Genomic DNA, 20704 nt, shown 5'->3' on the forward strand with positions numbered 1-20704 from the left:
CTGACTGTGGCTTGGGGTGCCCTGGGGGACTTTATAAAATGCTGAGGCCCAGGTGCCAGCCCTGACTCTCAAAACCAGCCTCCCTGGGGTGAGGCCCCAGCATCAGTATTGTTCTCGGCTCCCCAGATGACTGGGCCGCGGGTAGAATGAGATCTGACCCGCTGGCCTACACCGCCATCACCTGCACGGTGCCAGTGTGGAAGGAGGGCACGGGGACCAAGGTGTCCTGGCAGAAAAACACCTGAAGCTGGCCAGCCTACCAGTCGTCCCCCAGGGCCCTGCTTGGTCAAGAGCAGCATGCTAACCTTCCGAGACGCCATGACCTAGTTTGCTTGATTTCAGGATGGGAGGGGTAGAGTGTGACGGAAGGGAACGAGCCACCCAAGGCACCGGGACACGGCTGCGGCCGGTTTCGATCTCAGGAAACCAGCAAGCATGGGAAACTGACACGGGGCATCCGAGAGTGGTTTAGGGTTTGCTTGCACGAAGTGAGGATCGGGGACGTCTTAGTGTTGCTGTGTCCAACCGAGGTGTCCCAGTGGCTAGGTAGTCCTTGTTTTCCAAACTGGGAATAATCCAGCTTGGATAATCCAGCAGGAATATCCAGCAGCTGGGATAATCCATCCAGGCGGGCAAGCATATGACACTCCTCACACTGCCTGCCATTCCTGGGCCCGTCTCAGGCATCACCAATCGATCACGGCACTGTTCCCACTCGGTTTCAAATCGGCGTTCCCGGCAGTCTGTTTCGTTTGACCCGTGCCACGGAAGTTGTCTGCCATCGCTGATGGGGATCCCCTCTGGGGATGCCGGATGGGGATCCCCTCTGGGGATGGGCTTATGGGAGGCTGAGCCTTGAGGGAACCTTTCTGACCTCTTGTCTGATGTCACCTCGAGCAGAAGCTCCTGTCCTGCAAGGGGAGGCCTTCTCCTACCTGGTGGAGCCCGTGGGGAGCAGCGTCCAGCTGGACTGCGTGGTCCGTGGAGCCCCTGCGCCCGACATCCGCTGGATCAAAGACGGCCTTCCGCTCCGGGGCAGCCGTCTCCGGCACCGGCTGCAGAACGGCTCGCTGACCATCCACAGGACAGAGGCAAGGCAGGACCTGGTGCCTCGGGGCGGGGCCACCCAGGACAACCGCAGCCTTTTGTGATGGCTTGGGAGGGTTCTTAGTGTTGGCCACCGTCCTCTACGGTCTGCAGAGCACTGTCCTGCCCACCTCCCAGATTCTCCCCCCCAACAAACTAGAGTGTCCTCCAGCCAGTGACTTTTCTCTGTGCCTCAGTCACCCCAGCCATTGAGCGGGGCTACTGGTTGTTTCTACCTTATAGGTTTACAGTAAGAAATCAGCGAGATGACCCACACCGGTATTCAAGAGTGACTGGTCCCCGGGTCATGCCAATAAATATTATTAACAGCCCCATGGGGCGGAGGAGACCAGTAAGAGTGCCCCATTTTACAGATAAAGACACTGAGGCTCAGAGAGGCCCACAACAGTTAAGTTCCCAAGGCAGGACCCCATCCCAGCTCTCCTGGCCCCTGCTCCGTGCTGTTTACAAAGCCTTGGGTCTCGGGCCAGACCCGTTCACCTCCCCTCCTGTGTCCCGGGTCCCGGTGATCATGCAGAAATCCACACTCCCGTCCTGTCAGGCTCTTCTTAGGGGCCCTCGATCTTGCCCGCTAAGGTGACCCGAGTGTCTACCACGGGCCAGGCACTGGCAGGTACTTTGGCTTCGTCGAGCATGATTTCCTGTAATGCTTCCACTGCTCTTAGCGGTTACGATCCGCATTTGGCGACGGGGAGATGATTCGCTCCAAAGACACGGCGTACTGGTCACGAGTCAGGTGTGGTCAGCAGCGGAGCCAGGGTTTGGCCCCATCCCGATCTGACCCCTAAATCTCCACTTTTACCTGCATGCTGGGCTGTCCCGGCAGTCCCCTTGGGTGCAGCGTCCAGGCCGTCACCTCCTGGGTGTAGACGGCGGCCTCAGCCCATCCCCCAGCTGCCGTTCAGAGGTGAAGCCGAGCCTTGTTCTTCCTGAGTTTCCCCAGTGGCCAGGGTGGTGCGTGCCCCGTGGGAAAAGCTTCCCTCTCACTAAGCCGGGAAAACACTGCAAACCGTCTCCCTTCTGGAAGGCTCGCTGCACGCTCCAGCACCATAAGAGCCCCAAGGAATCCTGCGGCCAGAAGCGGGTTGTCGTCTCGACTCCGTGTTTCCCAGACTTGCTTCGCCACAGACCCCTGGTTTTCAAGGAATCCCCAGGAACGTGCCACGGAGTGATGGTCTTCACTGTGCGCGGTCCCCTTCCTCCTGCTCTCCTGAACACCTGCTCTCCCCCCCCCCCCACCTGCAGATGGACGACGCGGGTCGGTACCAGTGCCTGGCGGAGAATGAGATGGGTGCAGTGGAGAAAGTGGTGACCCTTGTGCTGCAGAGTGAGTCTCGGCCTCCCCCTCCCCCTCCCCTGGGCCCCAGCAGGGGGGGACAGTGCAGAGTGGGCGCCTGGCGCATGTCCCCGGCTATCTGACAAGAATGGAGGGCAGAGGGGCACCTGGCCGGCTCAGTCAGTTAAGCGTCTGGCTGTATAGATTTTAGCTCAGGTCACGATCTCACCGTTTGTGGGTTCGAGCCCTGCGGCTGTCTCTGTGCTGATAGCACAGAGCCTGCTTGGGATTCTCTCTCTCTCTCCGTCTCTCTCTCAGCCTCTCCCCTGCTCGCACAGCTCTTTCAAAATGAATAAACAAACTTAAAAAAGGCAGGGCCAGGGACTTGGAACTCTCTTACAAGTATTTACTCAGAAAGCACAATTGAGGGGCGCCTGGGTGGCGCAGTCGGTTAAGCGTCCGACTTCAGCCAGGTCACAATCTCACGGTCCGTGAGTTCGAGCCCCACGTCGGGCTCTGGGCTGATGGCTCAGAGCCTGGAGCCTGTTTCCGATTCTGTGTCTCCCTCTCTCTCTGCCCCTCGCCCGTTCATGCTCTGTCTCTCTCTGTCCCAAAAATAAATAAACGTTGAAAAAAAAATTAAAAAAAAAAAAAAAGAAAACACAATTGAAATCCTATGAAATGGCTCCCCAGTTGGGGAATGGGGAGCGGGGTGAGGGCTAATGAATATCCAGGGACCCGACAGCCAGGCCCCGGGGGGGGACCCATTTATTCAAACTCACAACCATCAACAAGATCGCAGGGACAGTTCCTGCATTTGCCAAGTAGCTTGCAGATTACAAAGCACTGTCTGAGCCTCGAAGTAATGCTGTGAAACCGCCTAGAGGTGTTTAATAAAACTTTTTCCTGAAGATTAACATACATAGGGACGATACATGTTAGAAGTGAACAGTTCAATGTATGTTTATCATGTGAACCTACCGAGTTGACCCAGGGCAAAAATAGAAAAACAGAATACTGCCAGCTTCCAGACACTTCCGTCTGTACCCCCTTTCCAGTCAATGCCCTGCCCCAGGTAACTTACCCTGTCCGGAGTTTTGCTTTTTTTTTTGAGAGGGGGGAGAAAGAATGCCTGTGCGAGAGCGGGGGTGGGACAGAGAGAGAGGGGGGTGGAGAGGGAACCGTAAGCAGGCTCCGTACTGTCAGCACAGAGCCCGACACAGGGCTCCATCCCACGAACCGTGAGATCATGACCTGAGCCGAAGTCAAGAGTCAGGTGCTTCACCGACTGAGCCACCCAGGCGCCCCCAGGGTTTTGCCTTTAAAAGAAATAACAGCTTGGGCTGCCTGGCTGGCTCAGTCAACAGAGCCTGCGACGCTTGACCTTGGGGCCGTGAGTTCGAGCCCCATGTTGGGCATAGAGATCGCTTTAAAACAAAAACAAAAAACAGCTTTGTCAATATATACACTGCAAAATTCACCCATTCGTACCCTGGAATGTTATTCACCCTTTATTTTTTTTTAAATGTTTACTTATTTATTAAGTTTATTTTTATTTATTTTTGAGACAGAGAGAGACAGAGCATGAACAGGGGAGGGTCAGAGAGAGAGGGAGACCCAGAATCGGAAGCAGGCTCCAGGCTCTGAGCCATCAGCCCAGAGCCCGACGCGGGGCTCGAACTCACGGACCACGAGCCACGAGATCGTGACCTGAGCTGAAGTCGGACACTTAACCGACTGAGCCACCCAGGTGCCCCTGTTAGTCACCCTTTAAAAAGAAGGAAATTCTGACACCTGGTGCATGAACGAAACTTGAGGTCGTCAGGGGAAGGAGGGCAGTCACAAAAAGACAAACGCTGTGTGATTCCAGTCCTGTGAGGTGACCAGAGTTGTCAAATGCGTAGAAACGAAAAGCAGAATGGCGGCGGCCAGCGGGGCGGGGGTCGTGGCAATGGGGAGACGTGGCTGAATGGATCTAGAGTTTCAGTTTTCCGAGACGAAAAGGTCCTGGAAATGGACGGCGGTGATGTGAACGTGCTCCACACTACTGAACTGTACAACTTAAAAAATGGTTAAATGGGGGCGCCTGGGTGGCTCAGTCCATTAAGCGTCTGACCCTTGACTTCCGCTCAGGTCACGATCTCACGGTTTGGGAGTTCGAGCCGTACGTTGGGCTCTGCGCTGACCGTGCAGAACCTGCTTGGGATTCTGTCTCTCTCTCTCTCTCTCTCTTCCCCTCCCCTGCGCGTGTTCTCTCTCTCTCTCTCTCAAAATAAATAAATACACATTTTTTTAAAATCTTAAGAAATAGTAGCTGTGAAGAAGAAACGAAGGGAAGTCTTAGGACCCACCTTCCATAAAATGAAAACCTCAGTGGATGGGTGTGAACAGGTATGAACAGGACAGAAGGAAGAATCAGTGACTTGGAGACGTAACAATAGAATTCGCCTAGTCGGAACCACAGAGAGAGAACGGACTCGAATAGGACAACCAGGAGAGCCTCAGAGCCAGTGTGGGACGAAGCCGAGATCTGACATCGTGGCGTTAGGGTCCCGGAAGGAAAGGAGGAAGGGGTGAGAAGATACCCAGAGACGCCAGAGCCGAAAAGTTGTCACAAAAGACGTAGGGCTACAAAATTCGAGCAAAACGCAAACAGGATAAACCCGGAGAAGTTCTGCACCAAGACGCACCCCGGTCAAACTTGCTAACGGTTAAAGGGCCAAGAAACTAAGGCCTCGCCCCCCCCCACCCCCCATCCAAGCATCTGGGTGAGTCAGAGTTGGGGCAGGTGTTGAGGGGACCTCGGCCTTGACTCCTCCTGGCCCACCCCCGCCCAGATCCCCGCACAGGTGCCCGCTGTCCACAGCAGCCAGGGATGTGTGGAGACCCCGTCTGGCCTTTCCAGGGCTCCCTCGTTTCCAGGATCTTCTCCTTAAGCTTCCGGCTGGTCCCCTGGTCTCCGCAGGCCAGCAGAGGCGTCAGTTCCCTGTTTGCTTCCTGTCGCTTCTGCCCCTCCCCCCACAAAACCCCTGCATCGTCTCCTCCCGCAAATCGGATCGGCCCCTTGTGATAGCAAAAGCTGGGGTCTCACGGCCAGCCCCGCCCCCAGCTCAAGAGTAGGGGTGGCGGATGGGAGCAGGCCCAGGCCACACGCCTCCACCGTCCTCGCCCAAAGTTCTGGAAGCTTTTCGTGGGCCAATGATTCGCAATTTGTGGCTTGCCTTCCGTTGACTTCCAGAGCCCTGAAATAGTTGGCTTGGATAATTCTGTCAAGTTGTGCATTTGCTGACCCCTTCACGCGGCCACGGCCAGCTCTTGCTTATTTTTTTGACCGTTGTTGCAACAAAACCCTCTCGCGTGCGCTGTCGTGTCCGGCTTCTTGCGCACAGCGCCGCGTGAGCCCGCACGCGGAAGTGGCTCACCCTGTCATCCCCGTTGCGGTATGGCTCGCCGCTGTGCGGACATGTCACGGTTTGTATGGTTCCCCTCCGCTTGGGGGCAGTTACGGACGGCGCTCCTTCGGCAGGTGACGCGTGCCTTTGGCGGTCACGCAGGCACCTTTCCGTTCGGGTGTCCGTCCGAGAGTGGCCGGGCCACACGATAGGCATGTATTCAGCGTTAGGAGACATTGGCCGTGGGAGGCTGACAAACGGCCGCCCCGACATTTGAGCGACCGTGTCCTCGCCTCCCAGGCGAGAACGTGGTCTTATTTGGAGAAGGGATCTTTGCAGACATGATTACGTTCGGGGGTTTAAGACGGAAAGGGATTTCTTGGATCAGAATGCTATGGTTTGGGACGCGTGGAGAAGCCAAAATGCTATCACGAGTGTCTTCCTTCCAGCCGTTTCGGAGGGTCTGTGGTAGCAGGCGGACAGGGATTGCCGTCTCTCAGACGAGAAAACGGAGGGCCAGGGAGAGACTTGGTGAGACTCACCCACGGTCGCTGACGGGGCCCCCGTCTGCCATCTGGCATCGTTAGAAGCATCCCCGTGAGGGACCCAAACGAAAGGAGGCACTAAAAACGAGGATCTCAGGGCATGGAAAGGTAGTTAGGATTTATTGTGGGGTGAAGAAGGAAGGAAGGAAGCAGCCATGAGCAATGCAGTCACGTTCTACGGAAACGGTGTCTGGAAGGGCATGCTCAGAACGGTGATGGGATGTGATGCTCACTTGTGATTCTGTTTTCCCCTTTCTACCTCTGCATTTTCGAAGCCGTCTGAACGAACAAGCAGCAGCTGAACACACAAAAATAACCAAACGTTCCTAACAGCTGCCCTGGGCTTCCCACAGGCGCCCCGGTGTTCCGGGTGGAGCCCCGGGACGTGACGGCGAGATCTGGGGACGACGTGGCCCTACAGTGTCAGGCCTCGGGAGAGCCGGTGCCCACCGTGGAGTGGCTGCGTGCGGGCCAGCCCGTGCGGGCCGGCCGGCGGCTCCAGACCCTGCCCGACGGGGGCCTGTGGCTGCAGCGAGTGGAGGCCCAGGACGCGGGCATCTACGAGTGCGTCGCTCACAACCTTCTGGGCTCTGCCACGGCCCGAGCGGTCCTGGCCGTGAGAGGTACGGGGTGTCCCCGCTCAGACCTTTGTGGACAGAGGCGGGATCTCCTGCTTCGTGGGGGGGGACGTGGCCCCCTGTCCTGCCAGCACCACCCCCCCCCCCGACTCTTCCCTTTGCTTAGAATCACAGACTTAGGAGGAAAAAGGCCTTTTGAGTCACCTTACCCACCCTGCCCTTTACAGCTGGGGAAACTGAGGCTCCGAGATGCTAAGTGTTTGCCGCTCGTATCGGCACAGACAGTGTCCTCTCTCTGGATATTCCACAGCGCTGTGAAGTGGGCAGAATAAAACCAGGTGCCCTGGTGCCCACTTTGGGGGTTGCTGGGAAAAGTCTGTGACTTAGGCCATGGTGGGTGGACAGTGACGGATGCTGTTCTCTCGCATTACGACAGCTGCCACACACACCCCCCTCCCCCCCCCCCCCCCCCCGCCGGGCCTCACCGTTCAGCTCCCTCCTCCCTGGGGCCAAACTTCAAAACAGAGAAAAGGACTATCCTGAGGAACCACCGTGAAACGACTCCGACCGCACCGCGGATAGTCACTGAGTCTCATTTCTGAAAGTTAATCGTGTCTCTGTAGCAAATACGCCATATTTGTGGCTTTGGATTTCTGTCCCTGGCCGTGACAGCCATCACTGATCTATCACCGCCCCCAAGGCCAGATGACTTCCTCGCTGCTCCAGAGGGCACCTTTCCAGCCCCGGAGCGGGGTCTCGACACTTTGCCGCTTGCAAACCCACTTGAACCCCACCGCCAGCCAACTGTGGGACCCTCTGTGGCCCCTGGTCGCCTCATCTCCTGCGGACAGGGACAGAAGACCAACGCACACGGCTCCAGAAATTCAGCGGTTCTCTGACGCCCGGCCACACGCGCTGCCTCGGGTCTGAGCGGTTCCCCCCTTTAGTTCAGAGCTGGGTCCCGTCCTTACCCTCTCCTGTTGGAAAGCTCACGCCCCAAACCACAGCGCTCTGCACATGGCTTCTGGTTGAGTATCTCAGGGCCGCCATAGCAAAGTACTATGCTGTGAGCCATCAGCACAGAGCCCGATGCGGGGCTTGAACCCACGAACCGTGAGATCCTGAGCTCAGCTGAAGTTCGACTCCCAACCAACTGAGCCACCCAGGCGCCCCACAAATGGCTTTGTTAAATAAGCAACAGGCTTGGGTTTTGTTTTTATTTTTTCCCAGTCCCCCCACCCTCCTCCCTGAAAACTACCCTGTGGTGTGCCCCTGTCCGCTGGCCTGAATATTTCTACGGGCTGAGTTCTTCCAACAGGGCATTGCTAGGTGAAAGGCATTCAGAGGTTTCGAAGGCTCCCTCACTCTGAGCGCTGTCTTCTCTTCCTCGTTTCCCATCGGCCTGGCTGGCGCCCAGCCTGGCCTCGTGGGAGGCAAGAGGCCTGCTGAGTCATCCCATGTCTGAGAAAGTTGACAGTGGCTCGTCATTCCCGGCCTCCAATTTCTTGTCCCCCTCGAAAGCTGCCGGGCCATTCTGCTGCTGCTCATCTGCACCCCAGCTTCTTCCTCCTCCCCTGGTTGAGAAGCCAGGGGGTAGGTTCATGGCCGGTTCCTGTCCCCCCATAAACCCCAGAGCCACAGATATTGATGAGAGACATCCCAGATGGGCATCAGATCTCATCAAGCCCCAGCTCTGGACTGGGTAAATGACACTGCTTCCCGGAATCCAAAATTAACCAGCCCCCTGATTTGCCCATTAAGGACCCTGGCTGTTGAGTGTTTTATGTTATTTTTTCGACAGATCATGGGCAATTGGTTGTTAATTTCCCCAGAGAGCTGGTGGGGGGAGGAGGCAGGCCAGCTTCTGTCTCTCAGCCCCCAGGATGCCATCTGTGCAGACAGGACAGCTGGCCCATTAGCCGGAGGAAGCACCCTCTGTGCCCCCACCATCCGTCTGATTAGTCCTGAAAAGCTTGCAGACCCGCCTGGCTGCTGTGAGCGATCTGGCCCACCCCGGCCAAACCAGCCGCAGGGCAGAGGGCGCCAAGGCCACTGACGGAATGGGGGACGTTCAGGTGGCGGCATGCTGTCCCTGGCCTGGTGCCCCGGCTCCCCCAGCATGCCGACCCCGCCATCATGAGCAGCTGGCATTTTAGAACCCAACAGGTCTCTGGCACATCTGTGGTCCCACCTCCTCGCTCAAGTGCGTCTTGGGGGCCCGACTTGCCCAGATTTCCAGGGAGGTGACAGCAGAGCCACTGTTCGAAGCTAGCCCCGTGCCAGTGCAGGTCTCCTCCGAAAAGCCTCCCTGTCTCTCAGAGCCAGGACCCCCCGGGCATCGAGTCCGTCACCCGTGAGCTGTGTGGCCTTGGGCGAGCCACCTGAGCTCTCTGAGCCTCCGTTCCTGTTCCCTGAAGTGGGTGACAGTACCTGCTCATGCTGAGGGCGTGGAGGTGGATAAAGTCGCTGCCGTCCCCTTCCCTCCTCACAGGGGAGCCCCGTGGGAGCCGGGGCGGCGTATCCGGGGTGATCAACGGCCAGGAATTTGGCATGGCCACCCTCAACACCAGCGTGCGCCAGGAGGCACGTTCTGGGGTCACCACCATCTGGAGCGGCATCAGCCACATCCCTGCGAGCGTGGGTAAGCGGGGGCCAGAGCCTCTTCCTGCACCGGGGCCCCTCCGACTCCAGGCGGAAGCAAAGCATGTGTTCTGAGGCTTGCCCAGGGCCCGACTGCCGGAGGAAAACTCTGACCGCCCCTGAGACCCGAGTCGAAACCAAAGTGGATTGAGGTGCAGGCCACTTCCTCCCCACCCCCACTACCTCCCAACAAAACGAAATAAAAATCAGACCCAGAGAGTGTGAAATAATCAGGATATACGAATGCCGTCAGATAACGATTCTCAAAATCGCTGATTGCTGACTGAGGTTCCACCCCCCCCCCCTCCGCCCCATCCCGAACATTAAGGTAAGAGCTTGATGGAAAAGGAAGGAATCGCTAGTCACGAGTAAGGGGTATGGGCTGGAGGGGAACAAAATTAGCCAGAGAGCCCAGAGAACCAGGCAGTGTCCACTTCCAAACGGATTCATAGATCAGTGTGCCCTCGCACTCGCAGGTGGAATGTTCCGGAGAGATGTCGTAGACCCTGCAGCCTCGCCCTTCCCAAGGGGACGCTGCGGGTCCAGAGCAGGGAGAGGGCGGCGCCGATGGGATCTTTGCTAAAAAGCCTTTCCTCCAGAGCTGCCCTTGACCACAGGCCTGTGTGAACCGTGCGGGGTCAGGGAACTTAGGCTCGGGGTCCCTCCAGGCGGGTCGTCAGCACAGAGTGAAGTGAGTGTGACTGCCCAGATGTGAGCGCTTCATCCAGCTGCAGAAGCAGGAGCCATGGGGAAGCATCCGGCCCCAGGCCCGCTGCGCCAGCCCCTGTGCAGACAAACAGGCACAGAGACATTGGGAAGGTTCTGCTGCCCCCAGTGTGGCTCCTCCTACGTCTCTTTCCCGAGCCGGTGGTTTCTCTGAAAAGCTCCACCGTCCCTGACCCCCCCCCAAGCGAGTGGGGATCCCCCCTTCCCCGGACTGAGGCACCCCTGGCCCATCGAGGAGGGCTGGGCAGCACGCGCAAGTCTGAGAATCCACATCCAGAGCCACTTTGGGGCCCTTTGTTCAGAACTCAGTGACCCTCCTCTTCCGGGAGGCGTCTGCGAGTGAGGAGACCTGGTTGACTCTCAACCTGGTTCGGCACATACGTCCCAGGCTCGGGGGTGACCAGTCACCCTCAGGATTCGTGGAACTGAATTGAGTATCAGCAAGTCACGTGCGCTTCTTCGTTTGGCTCGTTTTTTGGTTTTTTTTCTTTAAATGCTTATGTATTTGTTTTGAGGGGGGTGGGGGAGGAGCAGAGAGAGAGGAAGAGAGAGAGAATCCCACGCAGGCTCCGCACCGTCGGCACAGAGCCCGACACGGGGCTCGAACCCACGAACCGTGAGATCATGACCTGAGCTGAAATCAGGAGTTAGAAACTTACCTGACTGAGCCCCCCGGGTGCCCAACCCTCATGCCCTGCTTTGTATTTTGTTAGTTTTCAAACACCGCTCCACAGACTAGATGTTTGCTTTTCCCAGGTTCCTTTCCCAGGTTCTGATCCAATAACTGACCCGGGTGGTCACGGGGCTGGTCCTGGGCAGGGAGGAAAGGGGGCCTGAGCCCTCCCTGGGCAATAGGGAGCTGCAGAGGGACCTCGAGCCGGGGAGTGGCGGCCCTCAGGATCGGTCCCTCACTCGGCCTCCGTGCGCACCCCGTCCAGGGCCTCTGATGCGCGTGCTCTTGGTCACCGTCGCCCCTGTCTACTGGGCCCTGGCTGGAGAGACTGGAGACGCCCTGAACGGCCACTCTCTGACGGGCGGCAGCTTCCTGCAGAAGTCGCACGTGGAGTTCGCCACGGGTGAGCAGGGGTCTCCTCCCGGGGGGCCGGGGCGGCTGAGGCCCGAGCCCAGGGCCTCTCCCCCGTGGTGACTCCAGGCCGGGCGGGGGGGGATTACAGGCGAGCTGCTCACGATGACCCAGGAGGCCAGGGGCCTGGATCCCGACGGCCTCCTGCTCCTTGACGTGGTGGTCAGTGGTGTCGTCCCTGGGAGCCTGGCTGACGCAGATCTTGAAGCGCAGGTGGGGACGCACCCCGAGGCTTGCAGGTGGGGGTGGGGGGCGAATGGGATGTGTTGCCCCAGGCGCCCCCTCCTGACACCCCAAGCAGGGCCTGGGGCGTGGCCTGGCCCGGACTTAGCCCAGTGGGAGGGTGCCCTGGGTCCAGCCTCTCGGGGACAGGCGTCCTCCCCATTTCATAAACCAAAGGGAAGCCACATGCGCAAGGGTCCCCAACCGGCTAGAGGAAGAGGTGACAGGCCTACCAGGCTTCCACCTCCAGCAACCCGGGGCCCCTTGAATGAGGGGCTAAGGCTCCTACCCCTTGGAAGTTGAAATCTCAGACATTCTGGGTCTCGTTCGTCCTCCCCCTCCCCCTGCTCCCCTCCCCCTTCTTCCCCTTCCTCCTCCTGCCCCCCCTTGTTCTCCATTCTGCTTCCCCTCCTTCCCTTCCACCCCTTCTCTCCCCTCCTCCCCCCTTCCCCCTCCTCTTCTCCCTTCCCCTCCCCCTCCTTCCCCTCCTCTGCCTCCTCCCCCCTTCCTCCCTTCTCCCTTCCCCTCCTCCCCCTCTACCTCCTCCCCTACCTCTTCCTCCCCTTCCTCCTCCTCCCCCCCTCTTCTCCCTTCTGCTTCCCTCCTTCCCTTCTACCCCTCTCCCCTCCTCCCCCCTTCCTCCTCTTCCCTCCTCCTCTTCTCCCTTCCCCTCCTCCCCCTCCCCCTCCTCTCCTACCTCTTCCTCCCCCCTTCCCCCCTCCTGCCCCTCCTCCCCCTCCTCTGTCTCCTCCCCCACCCTTCCCTCTACCTCTTCCCCTCTACCCCTTCTCCCCCCTCCTCCCCCTTCCCCCTCTTCCCTCCTCCTCTTCTCCCTTCCCCTCCCCCTCCTCCCCCTCCTCTGCCTCCTCTCCCCTCTTCCCCCACCCTTCTCCCTACCCCTTCCCTTCCTTCCCCTCCACCCCTCCTCCCCCCTCCTCCAGGACTTCGAGGAGCAGTATGTGCAGGTGGGGCCCGGCCGTCTCTTCGTGGGCTCCACGCAGCACTTCCTGCAGGACGGCCTTCCCACGTTCCTGCGCTGTAACCACAGCATCCAGTACAACGCGGCCCGGGGCCTCCAGCCCCAGCTGGTGCAGCGCTTGCGGGCCTCGGCTATCAGCTCGGCCTTCGACCCCAAGGCCGAGGCCCTGCAATTCCAGCTGACCGCAGCCCTGCAGGCTGGTGAGGCCCCCGTCCTTCGTCTCCACTCCCCAGACACCCACCGGGGGCCCCCGATGCACCTGGCTGAAAGCCAAGGTGACACCCCACCTCCTGCACCCTCTCACCACGGACCGGAAACTGGGGACTGGGACAGCTCACCCCCTTGTCCACTCATCTCCAGCCTGTCCCTGGTCCTGTCTAACCATCCACACCCCCAGCGGGGACACAGCTCTTCCGGCCACTCCTGTTCAAACCCCCCAGAGCCTTTTCCCAGGCCCCACGGGGAAGGTCCAGGTCTACCCGCTAAGCTGACGTCCAAGACTCCAGCCATATGCCCCCCCTTCTCAAGGGTGCCTGCACCAGAGCTCCCCCCACCCCAGGCAGCCGGGAGCCCCTGTTGGAACGCCTGGAGGCCCCCATGAACATGCCATATAATCTCAACCAATGGATGGTAAAGATCTGTTACCATTGAGGTCCCCGCTTGTTTTTAACATTGAACGTGGGACAGCGGTAAGAGCGTAGCTTTGGGGTCAGTCAGGCCCTCATTCAAACCCAGCCACACCATCTCCCAGCTGTGGGACCTTGGGGGTGATGCCCTGGCCCTCTCTGAGCCTCAGTGTTCCCACCTGTAAAGTGGGCACAACATCACCTGCCTTGCAGGGTATCAGGAATAACGGTGTTTTCTCTAGAACCCTCGCCGGGCACCCGGGGATCGATTGCTCTGTCCAGCATGCTGTCCTTACAGTGATTTCGGTAGTTGGTCTTTTTGTCTCCAGACCGCAGCCTGCCGCCACCCTTCGGTGTGCTCGCTGCCCCCATCAGATGCTGTCATTTGCCCATTCTGCACACCCCCCACCCCGGGCACAGCCGGGGGCCATGCCCACTCCTCTGGATTCTCAGAGTGCACTTTCGCACGCATGGGCATCCGGTGGGCATCCCGTGTCCTACTTTTCCTTCATGATTTCCCCTGCGTCTGTGAGTTTACAGTCCAGCCAGCTCGTGTGGCACGAGCCACAGCCAGCGCCTCCACCAGGCCTGAGCTGGGAACAGGCTCGCTGATGGGTGGGCACGGGCCTGGCTCAGGGCCGAGGGGACATCGGCCTGGCCAGGCTGGCAGGAGGGAGGCGCATTCGGCCGGGGCTGCCGTCTGTCCCGGGGCGCCTTGGGTACGGTGCCCTTGCGTGCTTAGGACCTACCCCCTTCGCCTTGCAGAAGAGAATGAAGTCGGCTGCCCAGAGGGCTTCGAGCTGGACACCCAGGGAGAGTTTTGTGTGGGTGAGTGCCCTCCCCTCCCCTGGCATGGCCGAGGGAGGCCTCTCAGCCGGGGTCGGATGATGTGTCCCGGCCGGCTGGCAGGAGGGCCTGTGGGTGCAGACCACCAGATCCCGCCCACCCCCCTCTTCCCAGACAGGGACGAGTGTTCGGCCGGCCCCAGCCCCTGTTCTCACTCCTGCCACAACGCACCCGGCCACTTCTCCTGCTCCTGCCCAGCCGGCTTTGCCCTGGCCAGGGATGACAGGAACTGTAGAGGTGAGTGGGCCCGGGTGCAGAGGCTCTCCTGGGAGTTGGCCTGGGCGTGTGGGGGGCGCCGCAGAGCCGGGACCCTGGCCAGGGGCACCCGCCTCAGGACCTGGCCCGTTCCCGATGGCACGGATGCCAGCCTGGGGGTGGCGATGCCCCATTTCCCCTGGGAACTTCCTGCTAGGAGGGCTGCAGATCAGAGAGGCTCAAGTCCTGGGGGTGCTGGGGAGCCCCAAAGACATACACGTGCCCACCGCGTGCTCATGCATACGTGCCCGCCGAGCCCGGACACGGCCTCAGGCGCTTTCCTAACATGGCAGTCATTTGCAGCCAGCTGGGGTCGGAACGCAGTGGACACCCATCTGTCCCCTTAACACAGCTTCTGGACAACAAATCTGACCGTAGGGTGCTGTCCAGATGCTGACCCTCCCCTCTGCACCCGTCTGCTTCCCCCAGGGAGGCCTGGCATGGCCAAGTCCCCACTGGGCTTTGAGCTGGGTGCCCGAGGGACACTGTCCTCAACCTCCTATCAGGTGCCCCAGGCCAAGGCCTATGGCAACATGCTGGAAAGAGCTAACAGGAGAGGTGGGGACCTTCTTGCCAGGGGCTCCTGGGCCGGGGGATGAAGCCTGTGCAGTTAGGTTGGCCAGGGTCAGGGTGGCGAGGAGGGCCCGGGGGGACACGCGTTCACGCAGCCCCCTGCCCCCGTTCGCCCCGCCAGATGTGGATGAGTGCGCGTGGGATGCCGACCTTTGCCAGCAGGGACAGCGCTGCGTGAACCTCTTCGGGTCCTACCACTGCCTCCCCGACTGCAGGCCTGGCTTCCGGGTGGCCGCTCACGGGGCCGGCTGTGAAGGTGACAGGGGCGTGACGTGGGTGGGGCTGTCCGTGCTCCGGTGGTTGCCTGGGTTCAGCGGAGGAGGTGCTGTGGGCCACGGGGACTCTAGGCCTTCAGAGGAAGCAGAAGGAACAGAGAGGCCGGGGAGAAAGCTTGACCTGGACTCAAGAGGTCTGAGGCCTGGCCTCGCCTAGCCTGGCCTGGCCGCTGGCAATTTGAGGACCCTCACGATCACAGCTCCTCAGACAGGCTCCTCCTCTGAGTGGTAGGCCCACCTAGTGAAGGGACAAAGTCTGGTGGAACCGGAACTCAGAAGAGGAGGTCACCCCATGTGCGTGGCCTCAGGGAGCGCCCTGTCCACCTAGACGGCTCCTCTGCCCTCACCGCCTCCTCTCTTACCAGTTCTTGGAGCTCTTTCCCCCAACCAGGCTCCTACCCCCTTCACGCACGTGATCCAGTTTTCTCCCCACGGCCCCGTGAAGAGGTCCCATCCTGACCCCTCTGCACAGATGAGGAAACTGAGGCCAGGACAGGGAGAATTCCCTGCTCAAGGACTAAGGGATATGACAGAGCTCAGCCCAAACCCGGGACTCTGCCTCCAAAGCCCCTTCTTTCTTTTGGATCCGGAACCTTCTTACCCTCCAAAGTGGGTGTGATGAGGAGAGGTGGCTGCAGGCCTGGGCCTTCTACCTGGTGGCACTCGGGTCGGAGAAGGGGACAGGGATGAGGCCCGGATGTGCAGAGGCATGCTGTGTCTGTTGGGGGCAGGGGGAGAGGCTCGGCCCCACCTCTGTCCGCACCCCTGCCTCCCCAGATGTGGACGAGTGTCTGGAGCGGTCGGACGAATGTCACTACAACCAGATCTGTGAGAACACCCCAGGCGGGCACCGCTGTAGCTGCCCCAGAGGGTACCGGCTCCAGGGCCCCGGCCTGCCCTGCCTAGGTATGGGGCCACTCACCCCCTGGTTGGAGCCCTGGTCAGCACCCCCCGGCTGACCCCGCAAGCAGCGGGTGTTTATGACAAGGGTGTCGTTGAGTTTTGCGAGTAACCCAAACAGCAGCTAACACTGCCCGTGCGCCCAGCGCGTGCGCGGGTCGGGGCTCTGCCGCTGTCTGGCACAGAACCTTCCCGGGGAGCCCGGGAGGAGGAGGTGGAGGAGGAGGGTGGGGAGGAGTGGGGTGGGTCTCAGAGAGGCTTAGCAGGGAGAATGGGCCTCACCGGGATGCTGCAGTACAGGGGGGAGTCTGGGATGAGGCTCAGAGCTGGGGGAGGCTGGGGCCTCTTTGCGCAGCAGAGGCAGGAGGCGGTCCGGGAGAGGCGAGGCTTGCGGGCGGGCCTGGAGGCAGTGGGGGAGGCCGCTGGATTCTGGGGAAGGCGGGAGGGAGACCGGGAGGGATGAGGCGGGGGGAGCTGTGGCGAGCCCTGAGCCGCCCTTGGCTCCCTGCCTGGACTTGTTCCTTTCCAGATATCAATGAGTGCCTGCAGCAGCCCGGGACCTGTGCCTACCAGTGCCAAAACCTCCAGGGTGGTTACCGCTGCCTGTGCCCGCCGGGCCAGACCCTCCTCCGTGACGGCAAGACCTGCACCCCCCTAGAGCAGAGTGAACAAAATGTGACCACTGTCAGCCACCGGGGCCCCTTAGTGCCCTGGCTGCGGCCCCGTACCCCTAACCCCAGGGGCTCTTACCAGGCCTGGGTCTCCCTCCGGCCGGGCCCCGGAGCCCTGAGCAGTAAGGGCCGGGCCTGGTGCCCCGCTGGCTTCATCCGGCAGAACGGCGTCTGCACGGGTAAGGCCAAGCCCCAGCCATCCCACTGGGGACACGCCCCGCTCCAGTGTGTCGTGCGCCCCGGCCGGGCGCGTGGGCACCACACCCCATGTTCAGAAACCCGGGGCTCACGGCAAGCAGGGTGGGAGGTGCAGTCACTTTCGTGGCTACGTGCCATCGGGAGGCCCTGGCTATACTAATGGGCAAGGGGCTTCCAAGAGGGGGGAGGGACTCTTGGCCCAGAGAGAGGGTCTGTCCCCCGGGGAAGCCACTTTGGAGAAACACTGCTTTCGGTGAGTAGAGGTGAAGCAGTCAGGGAGGGAGATTTGCAGGAGCGTTCCAAGTTGATCTGAGACCCTGAACAGAGACTGGTGGGTAGGGGGGTGGGTGGGGGAAGCTAGGGACAGCCCCCCCCCCCAAATCCCCCCCGCGGAGGCTGGCGCTGGGCTGCAGAGGCAAAGGGGAGACAGTGTTGAGGGCAGACGTGCTTCAGCATTCCTGCCTGGGCAGAGGGGTCTGGGCAGCGTCTCCCCGCCAGGTCCTGCGGACGTGGGGTGGGCAGGGCGGAGAGAAGGCGTGGGCCGCCGCAGCCAGGGACATCCCCTTAGCCTGGCGCCCTGGGCGTCTGTGACTCAGTGCGTGTCTCTGGCCCCATCCCCCCCCACCCCTGCGCCTGGGCCAGACCTGGACGAGTGCCGGGTGAGGAACCTTTGCCAGCACGCCTGCCGAAACACCGAGGGCAGCTACCGGTGCCTCTGCCCCAAGGGTTACCGCCTCCTCCCCAGCGGGAAAAACTGCCAGGGTGAGCCGTGGCCCTCCCCACCCCCCCAGTGCAAGAGGGACCAGGACAGGGCTTCTCACGTGAGGGTGGGGCAGGGAGCCGAGCTCAGAGCACCCCAGGGGCCCACAGCCAGGCAAGCCGGAACCAAGAGATGGGGGGGGGGGGCATGGGCAGGCTGAGAGCAGCCCTGGGGGGCGTCCATCGCAGCCCCGCTGTGTGTCCCTGGACAACTCACTTCCCCTCTCTGAGCCTCAGCCTCCTGGTGAAATGGGGCTGACACGCTCCCTTAAATGGCCGGATGAGACACGTGGAGGGCGGGCCCAGAGCCAGCTGCGGGTGGGAGCAGCGGAGCACTCTCCTTGATGTGCTCCGGGGGCGAGAGCCAGCCATGCCGCCGCGTCCCCCGCTCCTCCTCCCCACCCCTGTAGAGCGGGAATCTGCCTCCAGCCCACCTTGCCCGTGTCCATCCCTCACTTTCGGCCACGAGGGTCTGTGAATGTCCTCCGAGGAGGGCGGGGCTTCCACTGGGGCAGACAGGGGTCACGGGCAGTCTTCACTCGGGGTCCAAGGGCAGCCGTCATCTCTCCCAGGCTGTGCAACCCAGCTCTGGGCTCAGGAGGTCCCCAGGGTGCCCCGCTAGGGAGATGGGGAGGTGCTCGGGACCTGCCGCTTGGGCTCTCATAGGTCAAGGTGGCTGGGTTCAAGGGGAGAGGGGCTGCCTACCTCCCTGGTCCCCCAAAGGCATTTTTCTCTCTAGCACCTCCCTTCCCCCGCCCCCACTCCCATGCCGTCTCTGGCTCCTGCCCTGGTCCCTTCCACTTTACTCCACTGTTTCACTCCCCACTTCTGTGCCAACCTCCCCCACCCAGACATCAATGAGTGTGAGGAGAACGACGTCGAGTGTGGGCCCAGCCAGATGTGCTTTAACACCCGCGGCAGCTACCAGTGCGTGGACACGCCATGTCCGGCCACCTACCGGCAGGGCTCCAGCCCAGGGTAAGGGCTGAGGCGGCTGGGGGTGAACTGGGGCACACTGCCAGGAGCTACGGGCTTACATTCTGGCTCCTGGGCGGCCGGACCCTTCCCCCAGAAAGGCCATGTCTCAGGCAGGGGCCAGTGGGGTCACCCCTGCCAGGACTCCCGAGTGAGGCGACTATGCCCACGGGGCAGCGTACCTCCCCGCAGCCACACGGGTGGCAAGCTGACCCGAACGCTAACATTTAGCGCGGTGACACTGCGGCCAGAGCAGAATCCTGGGGGGCGGGGATAGGCCAGAGGCCACACAGAATTGGAGATGAACACGTGAGATGTAGGGGAATACATGACTATATACATAAAACCCTAGACATGGACACACACACACACACACACACACACATACATAAATGCCACCCAGAAACCACCCCCAAAACCCCAAGACTCAGACACACACTGGCGCACGAACACGAAACACATCTCCTTCACCCCACTCCCACCGGCCACAGACGCTTGGAAAGATGCGCGGACTTGGGGATCTTGGTGGACACAAGCTGTAGCCGCAGCAGTTAGGGGAGGTGACTTTACCCTGGCGACTCTACCCCTCGGGAAGACCAGGCTGGGGGTGGGGACACCGATGCCCTTGGCAAGGCTAAGCAAGCAGTCTTTGAGCCCCACCACCCCTGCCCCCTTGCAAATCCAGAGCAGATGACTCGGTTCCGGGGCTGCAGGCAGGCCTGGAGGGCCCCAAACTTTATTGCCGCCCTGCGCCCACCGGCGAGCCCTGGAGCGTGGGTCTGGAAAGTTCTGTGGGGTTATGGGACCCGCTCCGATGGGAAGGCTTCTTTGGGCCTCAGTCTGCGGAGTCTCTAAAGTGGGCTAATGGTGCCTGTAGAGAAGCCACTGGGGGGGCAAGGGGCCGGGCGGCGCACGGGAGAACCGCGGGGCCTGGGGCCGAGGTCCGGTTTGCAGACCACGCTGTGACGGCACCCGGAGTCGATCCGTCTGTCCCGCCCGCAGGACGTGTTTCCGACGCTGCTCGCAGGACTGCAGCGCGGGCGGCCCCTCCACGCTGCAGTACAAGCTGCTGCCGCTGCCCCTGGGCGTGCGCGCCCACCACGACGTGGCCCGCCTCGCCGCCTTCTCCGAGGCCGGCGTCCCCGCCAACCGCACGGAGCTCAGCGTGCTCGAGCCCGACCCGCGCAGCCCCTTCGCGCTGCGCCCGCTGCGCACCGGCCACGGCGCCGTCTACACCCGCCGCGCGCTCACCCGCGCCGGCCTCTACCGGCTCACCGTGCGCGCCGCGGCGCCGCGCCACCAGAGCGTCTTCGTCCTGCTCATCGCCGTGTCCCCCTATCCCTACTGAGGGGCGTGGTCACTGGCCGCCGCTTTGGGGGCCAGTGACCTCCAGGGATGGGGAGGGGCGCCAGGGAGGAGCCGGACCGGCCCCCACCGCCACCGCCCACCCGCCCGGGTGGCTCTTGCCCTCACCACCTGCTGTGGCAAGAAGCATCACCCCCCCCCCCACCTTGTGCGTCATTGAGCCCTTCAGCAAACACGACCCTGTGCAACCTTGACCCCAGGACGTCAAGGACCCGATCTCCCCCCCCCCCCCCCCCGGAGGTGGAGCTGGGCACTCAAGAGTGTAAGGCTGTCCTTGGGTGGTGAAGCCTGCTTGTCTGACGGGGGCGCCTCCAGGCTTGCCCCAAACTCCAGGGAGACCTGGGCTGGGACACAGCACACCAGGAGGCCCCAGGGGAGGGACAGACCCCTAGAGGGTGACAGCGGCTATCCTCTGCCCACAGAACTGTGTCATCCTGAGCCCCGTGTGTGTACGTATAACATAAAAACGTTTCCTTTTAACCAACTTCATCTCCGTCCAGTTATTTTGCTCTGGTCAGGAGGGGCTTTGGCTGGAAGGGAGGCCACCACCCTTCTGGTCCAGCAGCCCTGGGCCTCGGGCAGGAAGGTGCTCCCTGGTGGAGGTCCCGGGAGAAGGTGGGGGAGGCTGGAGTCTCCGCGGGTTGGGGGGAGGAAGAGGGAGATGCTACCTGAAAGGTAAGCATGTTGGGCCAGATCCCTGGGGCCTCTAGGC

At 61.3% G+C, this 20704-nt stretch overlaps 1 protein-coding gene across 1 annotated transcript in view; it reads left to right on the forward strand.

Moving 5' to 3' along the window:
- The window catches only part of HMCN2 (hemicentin 2), a 147466-nt gene extending 126990 nt beyond the window's left edge, over nucleotides 1-20476 (forward strand). Inside the window, 15 exon segments of the mRNA XM_023242853.2 lie at nucleotides 901-1091; nucleotides 2353-2434; nucleotides 6674-6943; nucleotides 9390-9539; nucleotides 11203-11340; nucleotides 11440-11561; nucleotides 12512-12749; nucleotides 13941-14003; nucleotides 14136-14258; nucleotides 14971-15105; nucleotides 15902-16030; nucleotides 16554-16874; nucleotides 17536-17655; nucleotides 18504-18630; nucleotides 19630-20476. Of these exon segments, the coding sequence (XP_023098621.2) occupies nucleotides 901-1091; nucleotides 2353-2434; nucleotides 6674-6943; nucleotides 9390-9539; nucleotides 11203-11340; nucleotides 11440-11561; nucleotides 12512-12749; nucleotides 13941-14003; nucleotides 14136-14258; nucleotides 14971-15105; nucleotides 15902-16030; nucleotides 16554-16874; nucleotides 17536-17655; nucleotides 18504-18630; nucleotides 19630-19975 (2555 nt within the window). The 3' untranslated portion in view covers nucleotides 19976-20476.
- Nucleotides 20477-20704: the final 228 nt, after the last annotated feature.

Source organism: Felis catus, chromosome D4 (assembly GCF_018350175.1).
Source record: "Felis catus isolate Fca126 chromosome D4, F.catus_Fca126_mat1.0, whole genome shotgun sequence".
Classification (NCBI taxonomy): domain Eukaryota; kingdom Metazoa; phylum Chordata; class Mammalia; order Carnivora; family Felidae; genus Felis; species Felis catus.